The sequence below is a fragment of the Eulemur rufifrons genome, chromosome 3 (assembly GCF_041146395.1).
Source record: "Eulemur rufifrons isolate Redbay chromosome 3, OSU_ERuf_1, whole genome shotgun sequence".
Taxonomy (NCBI): Eukaryota; Metazoa; Chordata; class Mammalia; order Primates; family Lemuridae; genus Eulemur; species Eulemur rufifrons.
In genome coordinates, this window is record NC_090985.1 from 64,214,610 (window position 1) to 64,235,776 (window position 21,167).

Below are 21,167 nucleotides of genomic sequence, written 5' to 3' on the forward strand. Positions count from 1 at the left end.
CCGTTTGGGGGAGATATGCCTCCCAGCGCGTTCAGGGTGCTGGGCGTGCTTTGTAAATTTTAGAAGACATTCGCATTTCGGCTGTACATTGGGTTAAGGAAATGCAGGCATGTGTCCAAAATTAATTACCATGAGATAACTAATGTAGTGCAGAAGACAGCATGTAAGCCACCTCCTGAGGGACTTAGCTGTAACCTCCGAATCAGCGTCTAAATTGGCACTTGGAGAATATGAATGACAATGTACTTGACTCTGGTTTTCCCTCTCCCCCCTTCAGAGGTTTCATACACCTGGAAGAAGAGAATGTCAAGACGAAGGTAACATTATTTGTCTTGGAGCCATGTTTCACAATTAGTTGCTGCCTGTGACTTACTAATTAGACTTCCTTTTTAAAAATTCACCACAGTAGCCGTTTACAAGCTAAGCAGCAGCCCCAGCCCAGCCAGACGGATTCCCCCCAAGAAGCCCAGATAATCCAGGCCAAGAAGAGGAAAACAGCCCAGGTGATTTAAGCAGAAAGAAAGCCGGAGGGAGGAAATTCCTTGCTAGGACCTTAATTTACCAGTGATCTTTTCTATTTTCCAGGATGTCAAAAAAAGAAAAGAGGAGGTCACCAAGAAACATCAATATGAAATTAGGGTAATGCAGGACTGGGCTGGGTGGGTTTAGGGGAAACAAATGCGGATAGGACAAATAGGAACAGAATTTAGCATTACCGCTTTACAGTAGAAAACATTCCTCTGACACTTCTAATGCCCCTAGAGGTCAGCAGGAAGGTGCTTATCTTTGGGTGATTTTACTTGTGCCTGAATCCTACTACAGCTGCAGAGTAAGTGCGCCTTGAAGCAGCTGGTTCCTTTTTGTAAATCCCTCCCTCTTGGAGCTAGCTGCCTGGTGCACCAGGCAGGGCCCGCCTAATCTGTCCTGATATACTGCTCTTTGTTCCCTCTCAGACTACAGTAGAGGGTCCTAATAGCTGCTTCTTGGGCATAAATAGGATGTGAGATCACTGACAGCCTGGCATCCAGCCCTTTCCTACCTCTTCATCCTATGTGTTGTACAGAAAGCACTTTAGAGACAGTGATTCCCTTTGAAACCAGCATTGTTGGGGAAAAGATCCTTTTAAGTAATTGATTCCACTTGATTCCAATTTTAAGGTTTTGCCTTCAAGTATTCAAAAGTAGGAAAGCAGGCTTAATTTAAAAAAAAAACAAAAACCTTTTATTTAAAAAAAAAAAAGTGTCCTTTGTATTGCCAGATACAGAGAACTACAATTTTATGATCTTTAAAATGGTTAGTATTTTAGACTATAGATGCACTTTATTGTTACTCTCCTCTTTCAATACCTAATGTCTTCTATTACTAGAATTGCATTTTGTTGTCTAAAACATCCTATTACTCTTTATAAAGACTGATGGGAGCTGTATGGCTTGTTTATAAAATATCATTGTCAAATTAGTTTTATTGTCTGCGATGTTAAGGTAAAACTACAGATTGTTTAGACATATTAGCTTTCATTTATGAAAGATACAGGACAAAAAGCTAATAACCTTAGCTTATTTCCCACTGCACAAATATTTTTTTTTTTAAATGACAGAATTGTTGGCCACCTGTATTTGGGGGAATCAGTCCATGCATTATCATTGAAACACCTCACAAAGAAATAGGAACAAGTGATTTCTCCAGATTTACAAATTACAGATTTAAAAACCTTTTTATTAATCCTTCACCTCTGCCTGATTTAAGGTAAGAAAAATTTCAGTAATTTTTCATCAAAGATTAAAATTAGTGATTTAATACATGGCACTATTTTGAGTTATCTTTTGCTTTCACTATAAAATAGAGAAACATAAAAATTGCTTTCTTTAATAATATTTAAGCGTGTATCATTTTATCTGTGAGTAGTGCTATCTGCAAATGATATGAGTATTTAAAACATGATTTTATAAAATTATTTTCATTTGCTTGCTGAGTACTGTTAAGACTGAGCAAGACTGAATTACTGTAATGGAGTTTGACTTATCTAAATTGTCAAGATGAAAGCATTTTAACATGTACAGCATGTTCAATTGATGTATCAACCCTGTTTATTTCTTACCAAGCTTAATAAGTTCTAAACTTTTTTCTAGCTTAAGAGAAAACTTTTTTCTAGATTAAAAGGTACAGCTTATATAAAACATGTAGTAATTTGGCTTTAATAAGCAAATTAATGGAATCAGACACTTAAACTCATCAATCCCCCTTCTCCTATACTCTGTCCCACCTTACCCCCACTGCAGGTGACTCTACTGTAGATGATCTATTTGCAGGTGATTGAGACTTGTCTCTACTGTGATCGTATGCTTTAAATATTTAACTTTTAGTATTGCTATTGAAAAAACATGGTTATCTCTTAAACATAACCTTTATAAATTATAAGTAAGTATGACTAGAAAGCCATCTTTTGAAACCTACTAATGTAAATTATTATAGTCCAGGTTCTCACTGTATTATTTCAGGTCTCTACTTTCTTGTGCAAAAGAAATGGTTTCTAAAAATTAAAGTAGAAATTTTCTTCTAATTTAAGAGCTTTTTCTTTCAAATTCTAATTGAAAGTTGGATTTCAATGTGTGAAATTGAATTTATTCTTTGTGAAACAGATAGCTTGTATATTATGTAGATCACACCATTTAAATTATGTCCTCCCCATCCCCCACCCTACCCCTTTCCATAGCTGGGGATGTTCAAAGGAGGTTTGGCTAAACATGTTAAAAAAGGAGAGCAGATATATTCATGACAAGCATTTTGAAGTTCTGCATTCTGACTTGGAACCACAAATGAGGTCAATACTTCTAGACTGGCTTTTAGAGGTATGTTCCAGCAATATAAATTTCTTTGTCTCTGTATGATGGAAAAATATTTAGATGTAGATGTGCTTTCCATGTGCCCTCAGGGTATATTATCCATTGCCAGCAAGCCATCTTTTTTGGGTTATTTATTGTAGTTGATGGTACCCAAGGTGGAAAATGTCTATAAGAGTAAAATCATAAAGACACAGCCACTACATACAACCAAACCCAATTCAGAATTCCTGATATCTGTGGGTATTACTATTTACTGGGCACTGTTCTGGGTGCCGAGGATACTTAAGATGAATGGAAATGTATAGTTGACTAGGTTTTGAATTCTGCTATGCAAAGTAAAGAACCAGAACTAGGCTTCAGCGTCATCAGAAGTCACTTTCTGCATTACCAAAAACAAATTAGGAATCCTAATTTCTTTGTCCTAAGCTAAACCATAACGAGGCTTTGGATATCTGAGAGCTTTAAGCCCTGTAGGCAGGCTCTAGGTAGCCTCCCTTTATTATATACTTCCATTCCTTTCAGAAATACACTGCACCATTAATTTAAAGGAGTAAAAGTGATCCTGAAGCCCCTTATAGATCTATGCCAGACTTTTCTCTCTTGTTTAGGTCCATTCCCTTTGACAAAAATTCTAAAAGTCTTCCTTGATATTCCATCAAGTGTAAAATAGAACTAAAAAAAAAAAAAAAATTCTAAAAGTCTCTAAAATTATTATTGACAAAATGATTACTTATGTTGATGTCAAAATGATTTTCTTCCAACTTTTGGAAATCTTCTCTGTAGTCTTTAAGATAGAGATGGTACTCATTCTAAGGGAGAAAGACTACAGGCTTTTGGGTGGAGTAGCACATGGCAGAACAGATCTCAGAAGCTATAAGGAAAGTTTTTAAGACTAAAAAAAGGCCGGGCGCGGTGGCTCACGCCTGTAATCCTAGCACTCTGGGAGGCCGAGGTGGGCGGATCGTTTGAGCTCAGGAGTTGGAGACCAGCCTGAGCAAGAGCGAGACCCCACCTCTACTAAAAATAGAAAGAAATTATATGGACAGCTAAAAAATATATATAGAAAAAATTAGCCGGGCATGGTGGTGCATGCCTGTAGTCCCAGCTACTCGGGAGGCTGAGATAGGAGGATCACTTGAGCTCAGGAGTTTGAGGTTGCTGTGAGCTAGGCTGACGCCACGGCACTCACTCTAGCCTGGGCAACAGAGTGAGACTCTGTCTCAAAAAAAAAAAAATAAATAAATAAAAAATAAAAAAAAAAAAAGACTAAAAAATGTCCTCCTGTATCAGGTCATCTTGTTCCTTATTCTGACTAGAATGAAAGATTGAATTTTAATAGTGTGAGTATAAGACTTAGATAGTTGGGACCTTTTTCTGAGTGTCTAGTGATCATGAAATCAACTTAAGCACAATTAAGTTAATTAAAATTTTTTTTCCTTTTTATGTTAGACCAATATTCATCCAGTGGTTATCCTATCCAACTTATTCCTACTTTCCCCTAAATATTATATGCAAAAACAGAATATAATAAATCTAGCAGTGTTAAACTCTATTTTGTCTTAGTATATTCTCTGTCTTGGAATGGAAAGATGGTTCAACATTTGAAAAATCTATTAATTTATTATTTTAATAGTTAAAATGAGAAAAATCCTAAGATCTCACTATATGCAAAAGACATTTTTTAAAATTCAACATCCAAGCCAGGTGTGGTGGCTCACGCCTGTAATCCGTGCTAGCACTCTCAGAGGCCGAGGCGGGTGGATCGTTTGAGCTCAGGAGTTCTAAATCAGCCTGAGCAAGAGTGAGACCCCATCTCTACTAAAAAATAGAAAGAAATTAGCTGGACAACTAAAAAATATACACAAAAAATTAACTGGGCATGGTGGTGCATGCCTGTAGTCCCAGCTACTTGAGAGCCCGAGGCAGAAGAATTGCTCAAGCCCAGGACTTTGAGGTTGCTGTGAGCTAGGCTGATGCCATGGCACTTTAGCCAGGGTGACAGAGCAGGACTCTGCCTCAAAAAAATTAATTAATTTAAATTCAACATCCAGTCCTGATTTTAAGATACGCAGTAAGCTAGGAATAGGATATTTCCGTAACATTGTTTATTAGAAACTCATGTATCTCTGTCCTTCTATTTCCTCATCTCCAAAATGGGGATAATGGTACTGACTTTATGGAGTTACTGTGAGATTTAAAGGCTTTCCCTGTATGTGTGGAAATGACAGATACTATTTATTATTGACAAGAGTAAAACATTAGGCCAATTCCCATAAAAGTCAGAAAGAAGGGATAAGATACAGGTTTTATCTATTACCAATGGTACTCATTCAGTATTCTTCTATAATTTCTTAACCAGTGCAGTAAAATATAAAAAACAAATGAGATAAAAACACATGAAAAAAGCTACAAAGCTAATAAGAGTAAATGAGGATGGTGATAGATCCTATTAGTACATGTTAATTTTTTTTCCTCGCCTATCTTAACTTTGGTATCTTAAAAAGCAAAGTTTGGCTTAAAAGTATTCTGAAGTCTGGTATGCTAAGACATGACTTTCCAATTTGGAGAAATTCAGAGGATAATATTGAAATGTTTTGATTCTTCACTAGGTATGTGAAGTATACACACTTCATAGGGAAACATTTTATCTTGCCCAAGACTTTTTTGACAGATTTATGTTGACACAAAAGGATATAAATAAAAATATGCTTCAACTCATTGGAATTACCTCATTATTCATTGCTTCTAAACTTGAGGTAAGTTCTCAAAGTTTATCCATGGATGTATTTATCCCAAACTTTTGTTATTTTAATCAACACATTAATCCCAGAGAATTCTATTATTTTTTATATTAACTCCTTAGGAAAGGTGAGTGGTTCTGTTCCTCAGTACACTTTCTGAACATCATGATGGGGATGGAAGAATAAGTTATCATAGTTCCCTTATACTCTAAACCTATTATGAGTCTCTGGTTTAGATTCTGAGATTAGTATTACTATCTAGGTGAAATGTTCCATCACTCTTTCTGCCAAACAAAACATATTGCTGTTGTCTTTACATACATAATTATGGCGTTTGGATTCCATAGAATGATCTTTGAAAACTAAACAGCCAATCAGACGAAAAAAAATGCTGTGGTGGGTTAGAATAATGGTTTACCAGCCTGGATTTTTCAACTTTTTGATGGCACAAAAGTGATATGCATTCATTGCAGTCCTTGACTCATGCTGAGGGGGTTATATCTGGATAAGTTGAAAATATTGTAAGTTGAAAACGCACTAATGATATTTTCAATTTACAACGGATTTACTGAGATGTAGCCCCATCATAAAGTGAAGAAAACTGTAATTCTTTTATCTCAATCTGAATTGTGCTTAATAAAAACATTCCAATTTAAAGGAAATCTACGCTCCTAAACTCCAAGAGTTTGCATACGTCACTGATGGTGCTTGCAGTGAAGAGGATATCTTAAGGATGGAACTCATGATATTAAAGGTAATAATAGTTACCTTTATTTCTAGTTACAACTTGGTAACATAGCAGTTATGACCAAATCTGAAATGATATGATGTAAATAGTCAAAACTGAGGGTTTTTTTTTAGTATTAGGATCCAGTTCTAAGAGGTTAATGCATCAAAATATTGACAGTTATGGCTGGGAAGGGAATTTACTTAACCTCAACTCTACTGTATAAGGTGGTATATGTGCCTACTATGTTCATTAACAGGCATTTTAAAATTTTGTTAACAGGCTTTAAAATGGGAACTTTGTCCTGTAACAATCATCTCCTGGCTAAATCTCTTTCTCCAAGTTGATGCTCTTAAAGATGCTCCTAAAGTCCTTCTACCTCAGTATTCTCAGGAAACATTCATTCAAATAGCTCAGGTATTGACATTTTTATTGAATATATGCTAATATTATTGTTAATTTCAGGTTTGTTTAGTTTATATATAGTCTAAAATAGGCTATACAACAAAGTTGTATTGAATTCACTCAATTGACTAGAACAAAACTTTTGATGTATAAAATTGTCCCTAATGTTTATGTTGCTTAATAATTCTAGAAAACAAAGTCCTTAAACTTATGAGTACTTTCGTTCTTTAGGAATCCAAACTAGAGAGGTTAAGTATCTCTTCTTAATATAAAATGGAAAACATTTTTTCAGCCAGTTGTCTGTAGACTTTATAACGGTATGGAATTCTTCTGTATGATTATTTTATTCTTTGTATTTGAACACATAGGGATTCATTTTAAGTTAAATATTACAATTAAAATCACTTTATGTTGTTAAAGTTTTTTAAAACTTAATAACAAATATTTTACAAAGTAACTAATTGGAGGAGGAGGATCCCATTCTTTCTTGCCTACTTCTTCTAAGTATTTTACGTCTGCTTTATCTGCCACATACAAAAGTGAAGAAAATCTACATTCTTTTCCTGTGTTAGAATGTAAAAATCTTACCTATGGAATAGAAAGAATTGTGACATTTGGGAATGAATATTAAGTCACCTGGGTTAAAATCTGTGTTTTTGATAACCAATAAATATTTTAGAATGGGTTCATTTTATAAAACTTTCTAATAAAGGCTTATTAACTTGTTCATCAGTCAGAATTCCTATCATCCCAGATTGTCATAGGCAGTCATACCCTTTTGATAGAGTGGGTAAACTTTTCATAAATTGATAATGTAGAAACAGTTTCTACAAGTATATACTATTGATATTTCACTTCCAATTTTCTCGTGTTTCTACTACCTTCTGGACCAATGAGGACAAACAATTTAAGTTTTATTCCATTGTATAGGTGTCATCTCAAACCTCTGAAATCTAGCCCTTTTATACTATTCCACTACTACTTGCTCAGCTCTCTTATTGCCTGGATCATACTGCCTCTTAGCTAATTTCCCTGCTTATAAATATGTTCCCTTCTGGTCTGTCTGCTTAAGACTAAACTATCTTCTTTAAATTGTAACTTTCCTGATTTAAAATCTTCCAGTAGTTCCAATAATCAGCCTATAAAGTTCTGACTTCTTAAAGACCGTTTGTGATCCAGTCTAGACTGTCTCTCTAGCCACCTACCTCCCCGCCCCACCTTTTGCTTGGATAAGAAATAAAGGAAAGGTACTCCTTGCTTATTTCCTATTTTTCACCTTGGGAGTTCCGAACTACTGGGAACTACTTTAGTTTCAAGTAATGTTCTAAGAACACTCTTTACATTCTAATCTTCCTGGCTACCTTATCTTTTAAGACTCATTTAAGGTATCAGAAGCTTTCGTTGTCTTTTCCAATCTGGATTAGGTGTCCTTCCTGCTAATATATCACACTGCATCACAACAATCCTTTCTTTGTGCCGTTACTCCCTGACATACAATCCCAAGATTTGACTTATTTCGGGTTGGTGGCTTATTCATCTTCGGATCCCTAAAAGTTTTAGCAAGAGACATGTAGTATTATTCATCCTCCTAAATTACTCATACTTTTGTTTTTCCTTTGCTAGCTTTTAGATCTGTGTGTTCTAGCCATTGATTCATTAGAGTTCCAGTACAGAATACTGGCTGCTGCTGCCTTGTGCCATTTTACCTCCATTGAAGTGGTTAAGAAAGCCTCAGGTAAGACTATATTTTGTTGTCGTACCTGTTCACAACTTCTAATGGGACTATAATGTATGAACTATAACATCCTGTTAAACATGAATTTAAAACTTAAGTAGGAAATATTCAGCAGTTTAGTGATTACATTCCTTTCTGTTAGAAGTACTTTCCAATCCCTCAATGTGTATCTACAAACAAAAAATAAGACCAAATGGAATTTAAATCCATTTGGAGTGCATCAGCATGATTACAGTTCTGCCCTAAGAGTTTTTGGAGATTTGACAATTTCAACTTTATATGTAGAAGGTATTGGTTAAGAAGTTCTAAAGTCCTTTTCCCCTTCAATAGTCATGGTATAAACACAGTTTGAGAATGGTAATCTGTTTTGACTTGTTAAACTTGTTGATTTGGATGTTTTGGTTTGTTTGAAAATGAGTTTTAGCACTAGGTCAAAATTTAGAAGCAGGAGCAAGTATATTAGGCACACATAAGATAGTTTCTGATGTACAACCTTCACATTTTTCCAACTTTTTTCTTCTATTCTAGGTTTGGAGTGGGACAACATTTCAGAGTGTGTAGATTGGATGGTGCCTTTCGTCACTATAGTAAAAAGCACTAGTCCAGTGAAGCTGAAGACTTTTAAGAAGATTCCTATGGAAGACAGACATAATATCCAGACACATACAAATTATTTGGCTATGCTGGTATGTTTTTTTGGTCTTGCTATCTATATCTAGTAAGTCACTGAAACTGATAGGATACTATAGAATACTACTTCAGGCAGTTACGTAAGATGGTAGGGGGAAAGGAAGTTCTAATGGGCACATTGATTTCAAAATGTAGTAAAGTTAGTAATACTACTTTGAAGTCAAAGCAATATTTGTGAAGTGTATCAAGATCAGTGCCAATAATCTAGGTAAAGGTTAAAATATATAAAAAACATGTTATAGGTAGTTCAAACTGTTGAACCTTAGAATGACTATCCTCATTTTCAAAGACATAAAGAGACCACATTAGAGGGCTGAATGGTCTCAAATAAGTATGCCAAGGTCTGACTATCAATGCATGATTTCTTCACATGTATAGGATGAAGTACATTACATAAACACCTTCAGAAAAGGAGGACAGTTGTCACCAGTGTGCAATGGAGGCATTATGACACCACCGAAGAGCACTGAAAAACCACCAGGAAAACACTAAAGAAGTTAACCAACCAAACAAGTTGTAATTCACCAAGTACTGGGTAATAGTTGATATAACCGAACTACTAAAGTTTTACAGGAAGATAGTGCTATGATTTGTCCTGGCCAATTCAGAAGTTACACTGCCATTCTTTGATGGAAAAACTTAAAAAATTGGCAGTAAGGAAGAAATTTAATTCCTCTGTTAGCTGTTAAAGAAACAGCAGGACTTGTTTACAAAGATGACTTCATTCCCAAGGTTACTGGATAGAAGCCAGCCATGATTTATGCCATAGCAACCTTTTTTTAAGATCCAGTGTTACTATGTTTATCTTGATAAACTAGGAATTTTATCATTAGAGTTTTGGATTAGATAAGTGCTACTTAAAGGGTACATTAAGTGATATTACTTTGAGTCTACCTTTTAGGTTCTCGAAATTCCTACACTCTTGACTAGTGCAATTTGGTTCTTGAAAATAAAACTTAAACTTGTTTACAAGATTTAGTTTTGTAATAAGGTGACTAATTTATTGATAGCTGCTATAGCAAGCTATTATAAAACTTGAATTTCTACAAATGGTGAAATCTAATCTGTTTTCTAACTAGTTTATTTGCCTTGCCATAATACATTTTTTTAACCAGTAAGGCTTAGATGAACATGGTGTTTAACCTGTGCTCTAAACAATGGGAGTACCAAAGAAATAATAAACAAGAAAAATGCTGTGGCTCCTACTTGGGGCTTTGACACATAGGTTGCTTTATAATAACATTTTTGTATGTCACAATTTCAGTGAAAAACTTAAGTACCCTTCCAAACTATTTATGAGAAAGTCACTTTATTATGCTAAGATATCCCTAAGGACTTTTTTTTTTTAGTGTGACTAAGGCTTTATTTATGTTTGCAAAACTGTTTTAGACAGTGTCAAAGTGACAAAGCTTAACACTTGACCTAAACTTCTATTTTCTTAAGGCAGAAGAGTATTAAATGTATACTGACTCCTAGAAAAATCTATTTATTAAAAAAAAACCTTGCTGTATATAGACTAGCTACTTCTACATATATATATTTTAAATTAGCTTTTAAAATAAATTTCAGCCTCAAAGTAGATTTAATTAAAAAACAAATTTTTCTTACCAGACATGTGAATCTCTTTTCCCTTTGAAGAAATTATAAATGTAAGCTATTATTATGGTATGAAGTCTTCTGTATAGTTTTTGTTTTTAAACTAATTTCAGTATTTTGTCTGAAAAGAAAACACCACTAAATGTGTACATATGTATTATATAAACTTAATCTTTTAATACTGTTTATTTTTAGCCCATTGTTTAAAAAATAAAAGTTAAAAAATTTTAACTAACTGCTTAAAAGTAAAGTTTTGCCATTGCTTGGAGAAACTTTTTTTTCCTTCTCTGCGCTGCCAGCTGTAACACTTCTTCTGGGTTGCTTGCATTCAATTCTGTCTGGCCGATGGCTTTGATCTTCCAAAACAAAAAAGTGATATTAGAGATCTGGTCAAAAATTAAATCTTGCTGATATCATATAAGGTAGCTTTTATGTTATGTATAACAATGATAGTTTTAATAAGATTAACTGAACCTCTAATTGTAAAACTCAAGAGTTGTGGGAAAAATTTATGTGTAAAAATCAACTAGAGCCACTCTTTTTATCTTTCAAAATCCATTTAAAATTTATTCAATGGGGTAATCTTCCTCGGCTCACAACACCCTACTACTCAAAATGTGGCCAAAGAACCATCAACATTAGCATCAATTGGAACCTTGTCAGAAATGCAGACCCCACCCAGACCCAGAGAATCACAATCTGCATATGCAGAGGAGCAGTGGATAATTCCTGTATACATTAAAGTTTGCAAAGATCCCTGATTTTTCTGCTTCTCATGGTAACAGAAAGTTCTAAAATGACCTTAGGCCACAAACATACTTCAATTTACAAATTAGAATGCCCGTGCTAGATGTTAATCAGACCTCCAATTTTACTCAAAGTCTTTGTCTTCTTACTTCCCCAAGTAAGGTCTTGACTTGGAAAGGGGCATGATCGGCATGCTCTCACTCTGTCCCCGCCCCCCATGTCTTTTCCTCCTCTCATTAGCATCTGTTTCTTTTGCTTCTCACCTAGGCCAAAGTAGGAGTGTTAGGTCTGGTGGAGGGTAAACAGGTGGCAAGGAAGCGGCTAAGCGCAGAGAGCAGGAACCAAATTACAGCTAAGAACTATTCCCTGGTGGGAACACACATGGTAAAAAGTTCCTATTAACTTTTAACTGACCTAGAGCTCCTTATTATCTAATTACAATGACTGGGGCCACTCTTAAGGAAAAGGATGATTGTTGTAGCACAGTTTATGGAATTATCTTTAGTGACATTTTATCACATGTAAATTTATTTGAAAATACCAGTAAGCAAGCTCTACATGGTAATTTGACACATGGCACTTTCCCCCCCCCCCCAGAATTAAGGCTCCTACATATTAGTGTTTAAAAAAATCACAATTTGTATTTTAGGGCTTCACTTTTTTAGTATACAAAAATAGCTAGTTGCTCAGCCCTGTAATAGCATATAGTAGTTCAACTTTTCATGATTAGAAAGAAGTACCTCAACCTACTAAATATACATGGTAAGTGTTCTGCTACAGAGTGCTTATATAGTTTAGGACCTTAGAATATACTTTTAGATTAAAAAAATTAGAACAAGACTACTCTGATATGTAGCTTGAAAGGAGATATGACTATTCAGAAATGATATCAGTTAGTATGGGAGGTTAGGGAATCGGAGAAATTACTGGGTGATGCCATTTCAATATAAAGAAATGTATGTGGCAAAGGCTTGTAGTAGGTATAACTAGAGTTGTTTCAAACAAACAAGGCAGCCCAAAGACAAGTGGCTATAAAAGCCCAAAGTGTGAGACAGAAGTAAAAATAGGAGCCAGATATTTGAGAGAAATAATATATCCCAAGTGGGTATTAGTCAAAACCATGAGTGGATGACAATACCTAGGAAGACTGTAGGGTGATCAGAAAATAACCCAAAGACTAATTTTCTGTGAAAACCAAGTTTAAGGGGTGGGCGGAGGGAGATACAAGGAAGAATAGTCAGGGAAAAAAATTAAATGACAGGGAAGCCAAAGGAGTATCTCAAGAAGGAAGGAGACGTAAACAGTAGGAAAAGGATGAAAAGTATCCACTGGGTTTGGCATTTGGTGACCCTTGAGAGAACAGTTAAGAGCCATGATGGCAGAAGTCAAAGTACACTGGACTGAAGAGCTTCAAACTAGGCAGAGAGGAATGAGAGGTGGCGGCATAGTCAATAAAAGTTAGTATTAGGATGAAACAGTTTGTAGACTATGGGAAAGGTTGACAATATAGGAAAAAAGAACTCATTAAAAGGTCCCTGACGGGATAAAATCAGAAGCATAAAAATTTGCCTTCAAGAGTAGTGTAACATCTTTTACTCACTGGCAGAATGGCTTTAACAGTAAGTACAACTATAGATTATTTTAAAGGTGGAAAGCAGGGACTTGAAACACGAATTTGAAGCTGGCACTCATAGAACTGCCATTCCCAAGACTATAACATCTATGGGGCCAGGGGCTGTTCAGTCTTTTTTCTGGTGTATTCCAAGCATACAAGAGGCACAGAAGTTACTGAGAATGCAAAAGATAGAGGACTCGGGACTTAACAGGAGAAAAGTCTAAAATAGGGAAGATGGAATTGGGCTGACAGACTGGGGGAAAAAACTGGTCACAAACCCAAATACCTCATTGATCACTAGAAGTCAAGGCAAGAGAAGGACAGGTTATTGGCAAAGAGTGGGTTGCAAGATAAGATCATATGTAAAAGAACTTTGGCTACCAATGAGACATGGCAGCTTTGGGTGTGGGTGGCTTGCACAGAATTAAGATGACAATCAATGGAACTGAGGCAAAGACCTGTAAAGCTGGAGTGATAGGTAAGCTCATCACATGTCTCCTGACACTTGTAGAGGAATAACTAGGAGGTTACATGAGCTAGTGAGGAGGTAGGTAGGTATAAGCCTGAAAGGAGAAGGGTCTTCAAAAATCATACAAGCAGAAATGATTTGGAAATAGCAAAGGAAAGCTGGCAAAATTTCAACATTGCCTTCCAGCCCCAGGTAAATTAAAATGAATGAGTAGCCTCCAATCAAGTGGAATTGGCCTTCATGTCCTTTTTCCTTTTTAAAAAGGTGCTGTTATTAATGTTTCCTCTAAACAATGGATGTACAATTTAGTCCAAGTACAGGGCTTTAAAAAACATAATAAAGAGCATATACTTTTATTAATATGAGTGAAAGAGCAAAGAAAGTATCTGGTGATACAGATGCAGCAAATGTTAGGCGAGTAATAATGGCAATAAAATTTAAAATGTTTTGGCCTCTAAATCAAATTTTAGTAAATAATTAATTCATTTATTCAGTAACTACTGGGCACCCACTACATGCCAAGCAACATTCTAGGTATCAACTATGACAAAACCAAGTCTTTACCCTCAGGGAAATAGACAATAAATAAGTAAATATATAGTATGTTAGATGTTGATAAGTGTTACGGAGAAAAATCTAAGGGAAATGAGAATAATACTGGAGGGAAAATGGAAGTAGAAATTGTTATTTTATAAGATGGTCAGGAAAGGATGATTATAAAGAAGGTAACAAGTAAGGAGAGCCCTGAGGGAAGCTGGATGTCCCTTGAAGAGAAAATTTCAAAGGCCATTAAGGTGGTGAACGTTGTCAGCATGTTCAAAGAACAGTAGGGATACTGGTGTAGCAGAGGTTACCAAGGGGGAAGGAAAGTCAGATGGGTAGGCTATAGGCCAAGTTATACGTAGCCTTGTAGGCCCATCATAAGGACTTTGTGTGAGATAAGAAACCAACTGAATGTTTAGAGCAGAGAAAAAGTAAACACTGATAACCAAATTGTGGCAGTAACTAGGCATGCAAAATCTTTTTTTTTTTTGCTGGTTCAAATCTTAACAATTGTTAATAATAATTGTCTAATATTCTACAAACTAAGTATAAACTGAAGAAAGGCAGAACGTAACTTACCGCAATTTGTCTTTTATCTGTTTCTCCTCTTTTATGATGAAGGTCTAAATGAATCAGTTAAGAAAAAGAAAGCTGATAGTATTAAATATAATGAGAGAATCTCAACTGTTTTTCAGTTTTGATTTGGAAAAGACACAATAATAAATACTTCTCTAATTTACAGAAGTGAATTATTCTAACATAACATACATTGATAGAAGGATACAAGTCAAATATTCCAAAATGGTAACATCCCATATGTAGTCATAGTAGGAGTCCATAGCATCATGGCTGAAAAAGAGAATTCAGTTACTTCTTCATTCTTAAGCAGAAAAACTTACAACTCAATTTATTTTAAAAATTATTCATACCTGTTTTGTTCCTGTAGTGATTTAAAGGCTGTTTTGTAGTCAATTTCTCTGAGGAACTGACATAAAATTGCCACCTACATAAACAAAGATTTGAAAAGGGTTTCATGTAATGACAACTGGCTTGGTTTTAAGAGGGTAATCTTTATTTGTGTATGAAGAATATATTCTTTACTTTAAGAAGCCATGTGGATCATGCTGAGTGCATCAGCTCATATTTATGGATTCCATCCATTTTAATTTCAAAAACCTTTACACAAGTGTCTCTTTGACTAATATTTTCTTCATTGGTGACCTTAACCACAAATTTTTAGAGCTTTTGTTTATTTGAATGAGAAGCTGGCAAACAGCCAGTTCAGAAAACTGAAGGGGATGGAAAACTGCCAAGCAAAAGTGTCATGACATTCAAGGACATACAGAACATGCAATTAAACCTTTCACAGCTGGCAAGTACTGAAGCTCATTTTGGCAAAATTTAGGCTGCCAGTCTACTTAAGATAGAAAACATCTATTTCAATTAGGTCACAAAATTCATCTCTATAAAAAATATTCTTCATATTTATTAACTCATATACCACAAAAATGACCCTTTTAAAGTACACAATCCAGTGGTCTTTAGTATTATTCACAAAGTTGTACAACCATCACCACTATCTAATTCCAAAACATTTTCAGTATTAACCCGCCCCCCAAAAAACTCATACCCATTAGCACTCTTCCCTCCCTCTCCCCTTAAGCCTCTGGTAACCACTAATTTACTTTCTGTCTCTATAGATTTGCCTATTCTGGACATTTCATATGAATGGAATCATACAATATGTGGCCTTCTGTGTCTAGCTTCTTTCACTTAGCATAATCTTTTAAAGTTTATCCATGTTGTAGCATGTGTCAGTAATTCATTCCTTTTGATGGCTAAATAATATTTCATTGTATGGATAGACCACATTTTATTTGGCCATTCATCATTTGATGGACATTAGGGTTGTTTCTACTTTTTGGCTATTATAAATAATGCTGCTATGAACATTCATGTACAACTTTTTCTGTGGACATATGATTTCAATTCTCTTGGGTATATACCTAGGAATAGAACTGCTGAGTCATATGGTAATTTCTACGTTTCGCTTTTCGAGGAACTGCCAAACTATTTTCCCAAGGCTGCACCATTTTAGATTCCTACCAGCAACATATGAGGGTTCCAATTTTTCCATATCCTCACCAACACTTGTTATTAGATTTCCTTTGATTATAGCCATTCTAGTGGGCATGAAGTGGTATGTCATTGTGGTTTTGATTTGCATTTCCCTAATGACTACTGTACATATCTAATCTTAAATATAAAAAAAAAATACTTCAAAATACTTTTTTCCATTTAGGAGATTTAAAGGTCAATGTTTTCTAATTCATACTTTCATTTTAGTTGAAACCCTATAAACTACTAAGAATTTAAAGAATATGCCAAACTCTTAAACACCATAAATTTAAATAACTTTGATATGGAAAATAAAAGCTACTTTCCAGTCCAATGCTTTATATATTATAAACTCAAATATATGTGAAAATAAACCAACATCATAATATAAACTAACCTGTGTGTGGCAATTCAGCAAAGAACAACACTTTATCATTCGTTTTATTACCTACAAAAACAAAATTCTGATTATTTTCAAAAACTAGTAACAATTGTAACAAATGAATTGAACCGCTCTGGTACAGAATGTCCACAGAGGGGGAAGCAGGGGGGAACGGATACGGGAATTCTGTACTTTCCACTCAATGTTACCATGCACCTAAGCGGGCTATAAAAAATAAAATTAACCTTAAAAACCTAATAAATTTTAAATCTTATTTCAAGAGCCATTTATTTTAAGTACTAAGAAAATGCCATTGGTTAAGTTATGATACTGGTAGCCTAAATCAGAGGAAATAACAATGCATATCAAAAGAAAATGAACAAAACTTGATACCAGGGCCACGTGGAGGGGGAGGAAATGGGGAGAAGTAGGTCAAAGGCCACAAATTTGCAATTAGGTAGAATAAGTCTAGAGCTCGAATATACAGCATGAGGACTACAGTTTATAATACTGTATTATATACGAAAAATTTGCTGAGATTAGATTTTAAGTGCTCTTATCATCAAAAAAAAGGTAAGTATGGAAGGTGATAGATGTGTTTGACTATAATAATCATTTTACTATGTAGATGTCTATCAAAACATCACTTTGTATGCCATAAATATATGCCCCAAAAATTAGAAAAAAGAACTAGAGATTTAGGAGATAAAATCCATATGATTTGAGAACTACACAGATGTTGGTGGGGAAAAGAGCCAAGGATGATGCTCAGGATTTGGACTTAGACAACTCAAATGGTTGAGTGTGGGTATTTTGGAATTTTGAGGTTTCTTTTTTTTGGAAGGGCAAGTGACTTTATTAGGAGTATCAGAAATTCATTACTTTATGGTAAAGTAAGATACCGAAATCAGTTTTGGATGGGTAGAATTTGAGGTGTTTTTGGGAAATCACTCGAAATAGGGACAGCAATCTGGTCTAGAGCCATGAACTTGGATGTTATCATCGCATAAATGGAAATGAGTAAGTTCAGCCAAAAGGGGGCCCAGGAAGAACACGTACAGGTAAGCAAGAAGAAAGCAAGCCCACAGAGCAATTTACCTGGTCTGTGTAAACATCAGGGGGTACAGCCTTATTAAAGAAATCAGAACACACAGCTCCTGCCTGGAGGTAGTAGTGAAGAGCTGCCGAATACTGATTTGTTGCTGAAGTAGAAAACAGAGATAAAGCATTATGTATCATTAGATATAACAGTTGGAAAAACAGGGCCTCTTTTGTGAAGAGTCAGGTATAAACGTCATGAGTTGACAAAAGAAAATTCAAACCATAGTTCCAGGAATAAAATTTTATACTTATGCAGGACAACACTGAGAAAAACTGCCCTTATATTTTTTAACCACATTAAAGACATGATAGATTTTCTGCCTCCTAAAACCGATTAGCCAAAAATTTAGCTCAGATTTCTCACAAAATTTACTAGTATAGAATTTAGTACTCGGAGGTATTTATTTCCCAAATGTTCAAACTGGAAACATATCCTAATTTTCTAAGGTAGTTCAGAATCAGTATATCTATTCTGAAAATAGATATTAAGAACTTGATAAATTCTTTGGAGGGGCAGGGGTGAAAATAAGCATTAAAATCAGTATTTGCGGCCGGGCGCGGTGGCTCACGCCTGTAATCCTAGCACTCTGGGAGGCCGAGGTGGGCGGATCGTTGGAGCTCAGGAGTTCGAGACCAGCCTGAGCAAGCGCGAGACCCCATCTCTACTAAAAATAGAAAGAAATTATATGGACAGCTAAAAAATATATATATAGAAAAAATTAGCCGGGCATGGTGGCGCATGCCTGTAGTCCCAGCTACTCGGGAGGCTGAGACAGGAGGATCCCTTGAGCTCAGGAGTTTGAGGTTGCTGTGAGCTAGGCTGACGCCACGGCACTCACTCTAGCCTGGGCAACAGAGTGAGACTCTGTCTCAAAAAAAATAAATAAATAAATAAATCAGTATTTGCTTCAAAACAATCTGGAGTAGAGTAAAATGATATAGGTAAGGGTACAGATGAAACAAGATTGGCTGTGGGTTAATTTGTTAAAGCTAGGTAGTAGATACACTGGGGTTCATTACACTATTCCTTCTACCTTTATTTGAAGTTTCCGTTTAAAACAAAAATCAACTCCTAAAAACCTGATCCTAAAACAATATCAATCAGAAATCTTATTTGATCTGTACAGTAATAGAAATACTGAAAATTTCATATCAAGTTGGGAAATCCTATCACACATAGTGGGGGGGGGGTAGTGGAGGGAGGGGATTAGGAATCTATCTCCAAGAATACAAATAATTATTAAGAATACCTGGAGAGATTTTAAAATCTTTAAATAGCAACTTTGCAAACAAAACGTGAATGTTTTACCAATTTATTAGATGAAAAATTATTCAGTATTTTAAAAACACAAAAAAGGTAGCCAACATAAAATTAAAAGCATCTGAACCAAAGGTTCTATACCAAAAAATGTGTAAGACAATTATAGTTTTACTGCCTTAATTTTACCAAGAAGAGCAAATCTCAAGGACAAAACTTAATAAAGTTTAATATAGTACTGTAATAAAATGTGTAATATATATACTAGCAACCAAACATCTCACTTACCAAAATATATGTCTGCCTGAATAATTAACCAGGAATGGTTGTTTGGATTTATACTTAGTGTATACCGAACAAGCTCCTTCACTGTGATTGCCACTGCTTCGAAGTCCACAGACTGGAGGCTAAAGGAAAGACACTTAACATTAATCTTGATTTTAAAAGTCAACTTCAAATTCCATACGTATGTTTATTAAAAACAAAAAGACTCAGCCAAAATTTAAGTGAACATAAATACAATGATAATTATTACATAGGAGTAAATATATAAGAACTATCAAAACGACTAAGTCTGAGAAAGTGTGATATGCCAAGTTTTTATTAGGGGTTGAAAACAATCTGATTTTTGTTTCCTTGTTTACAAAATACTAAAGGTAGGCTAGACCACAACAAAAAAGTATCTTTACATCTTTTACAAATGTTTAAAGCATATAACAGTGTTAAGATAAAACACTTTATTTCTGCTTTTAGCACAATTTACAGGCAACAAAAGAAAAGAGAGAAACTCATAAGATGTCCCCAAATGATTTTTAAGTTCTATTTTCTGGTAGAAGCCACTAAAAACAAGGGCTCAAACACTAACAATACTGCTATGTGGCCTTAAATCTACCTTCTATCTTCTTGTAAGAGTAACGGACTCCCCTGGATTAGATGTTTCGCAGGCCCTAATAGGGTGAGAGGCTAAATGTGGCAAGTATACCACATAAGTGCACTAAGTAGCAACAGAGTCAAGAAAAGGGCAGGGAATGAGGCCAGCTGCTCTGAGGCTGGTTAAATGCAGACGTCTAGAGGTAAAGAATTAGAAGATGGAACTGGGAGGATAAAATCCAGGGCAGCACCCAAAAAACAAAGCTGATTGCTGCTACCTCCTTAAAGCAGCAAAGCATAGTGGTACAGAACACAGGCTCTGAATCAGAGACACATGAGGTTCAAGTCATGGCTCTATCATTTACGAGGTGAACTTGGACAAAGTACTTCTGCTGCCCTAAGGGGTTAGATTTTACCAGAACTCACGACTATGCCCAGAACACTGGGAAAGGATTTGTGGGATTATTAGCAAATATCCAATTATTTACTTACAACTAAATGAGTTAAATTGGTTTATGATTATATTTTACAGACATTTACAGAATGTTACTAGTCTAAGAATTCTACCTATATATCAAACAGCTGGCTTTAAAATAGTAATACTTAATCCAGCATCATTTCACTGTTCTTAGAATACTACTCTTAGAATCAATTAAGACTCCTGCTTTTACGTTTTCTGGTCAAAAATTTAGTCACATTTTATTTTCTCTGGGTCAATTTAAAGTATTTTTATCATGAAGATAATAGTTAAGCCTACTACATACCAGTCCTAAATATCTAGCTTACAAAATGTATTAACTTATTTAATCTTCACAATTCTGAGGAAGGTTCTACTACTTTTAAACCCATTTTAGAAATGAGGAAACTAGCACAGAAAGCAACTTACCCAAGGTCATATACCTGGTAAGTGGCTGGAACTCAAACCCTTCCAGGCTGGCCAGGAGTCCCTACCATTCTTTTGCCTCATTTATAAAAACACACTGGAAATCAATCATTACACTCTACATTTAGGCCAAAGCGGTAACAAATACAACTGCTGAAATCACCAATTAAAAAGGCAAAATCATCTATAGCTGATTCTTGGATTGCTATCTAATATAACAAATTTATATAAAAATTAGAAACACATTATGATGGAGCCTACAGTTAAAATGCTGTGAAGCATGCACATTTGCTTCACGAAGCATGTGCTCCTTTGGGAAACAAGACTCAGTAAGTGGAGGGCAAGGTCACCCACACACCTTGACCCTCCAAATCCCCATATGAGACACAGAGCTGCTTCCAATCTCCAAGACTGAGACGGAAGCAAATTACTCACTCTTATTAA

At 35.3% G+C, this 21,167-nt stretch overlaps 2 protein-coding genes across 2 annotated transcripts in view; one reads left to right on the top strand and one right to left on the bottom strand.

Annotated features, from left to right (window-relative positions):
* Positions 1-303: 303 nt before the first annotated feature.
* On the top strand, positions 304-9,633 carry CCNE2 (cyclin E2). Its single transcript, XM_069466209.1, has 11 exons — positions 304-317; positions 407-503; positions 586-639; positions 1,598-1,746; positions 2,714-2,849; positions 5,453-5,599; positions 6,243-6,338; positions 6,594-6,728; positions 8,340-8,451; positions 8,980-9,137; positions 9,520-9,633. Exons 1-11 carry the CDS (start codon positions 304-306, stop codon positions 9,631-9,633), a joined length of 1,212 nt encoding a protein of 403 aa, XP_069322310.1.
* The window catches only part of INTS8 (integrator complex subunit 8), a 51,813-nt gene continuing 40,164 nt past the window's right edge, over positions 9,519-21,167 (bottom strand). Inside the window, exons 21-27 of the mRNA XM_069466208.1 lie at positions 19,259-19,377; positions 17,710-17,813; positions 16,627-16,677; positions 15,041-15,114; positions 14,896-14,960; positions 14,691-14,734; positions 9,519-11,093 (exon numbers count right to left, since the gene is read on the bottom strand). Of these exons, the coding sequence (XP_069322309.1) occupies positions 10,977-11,093; positions 14,691-14,734; positions 14,896-14,960; positions 15,041-15,114; positions 16,627-16,677; positions 17,710-17,813; positions 19,259-19,377 (574 nt within the window). The 3' untranslated portion in view covers positions 9,519-10,976. The remainder of the gene's footprint in view (positions 11,094-14,690; positions 14,735-14,895; positions 14,961-15,040; positions 15,115-16,626; positions 16,678-17,709; positions 17,814-19,258; positions 19,378-21,167) is intronic.

What these genes read in the sequence shown, in the direction of transcription:
- CCNE2 (XM_069466209.1), top strand. An exon ending in AGAAGAGGAAAACAGCCCAG is followed by an intron (nt 504 to 585) that starts GTGATTTAAGCA and finishes TCTATTTTCCAG; the next exon opens with GATGTCAAAAAAAGAAAAGA. An exon ending in TTCTAGACTGGCTTTTAGAG is followed by an intron (nt 2,850 to 5,452) that starts GTATGTTCCAGC and finishes ATTCTTCACTAG; the next exon opens with GTATGTGAAGTATACACACT.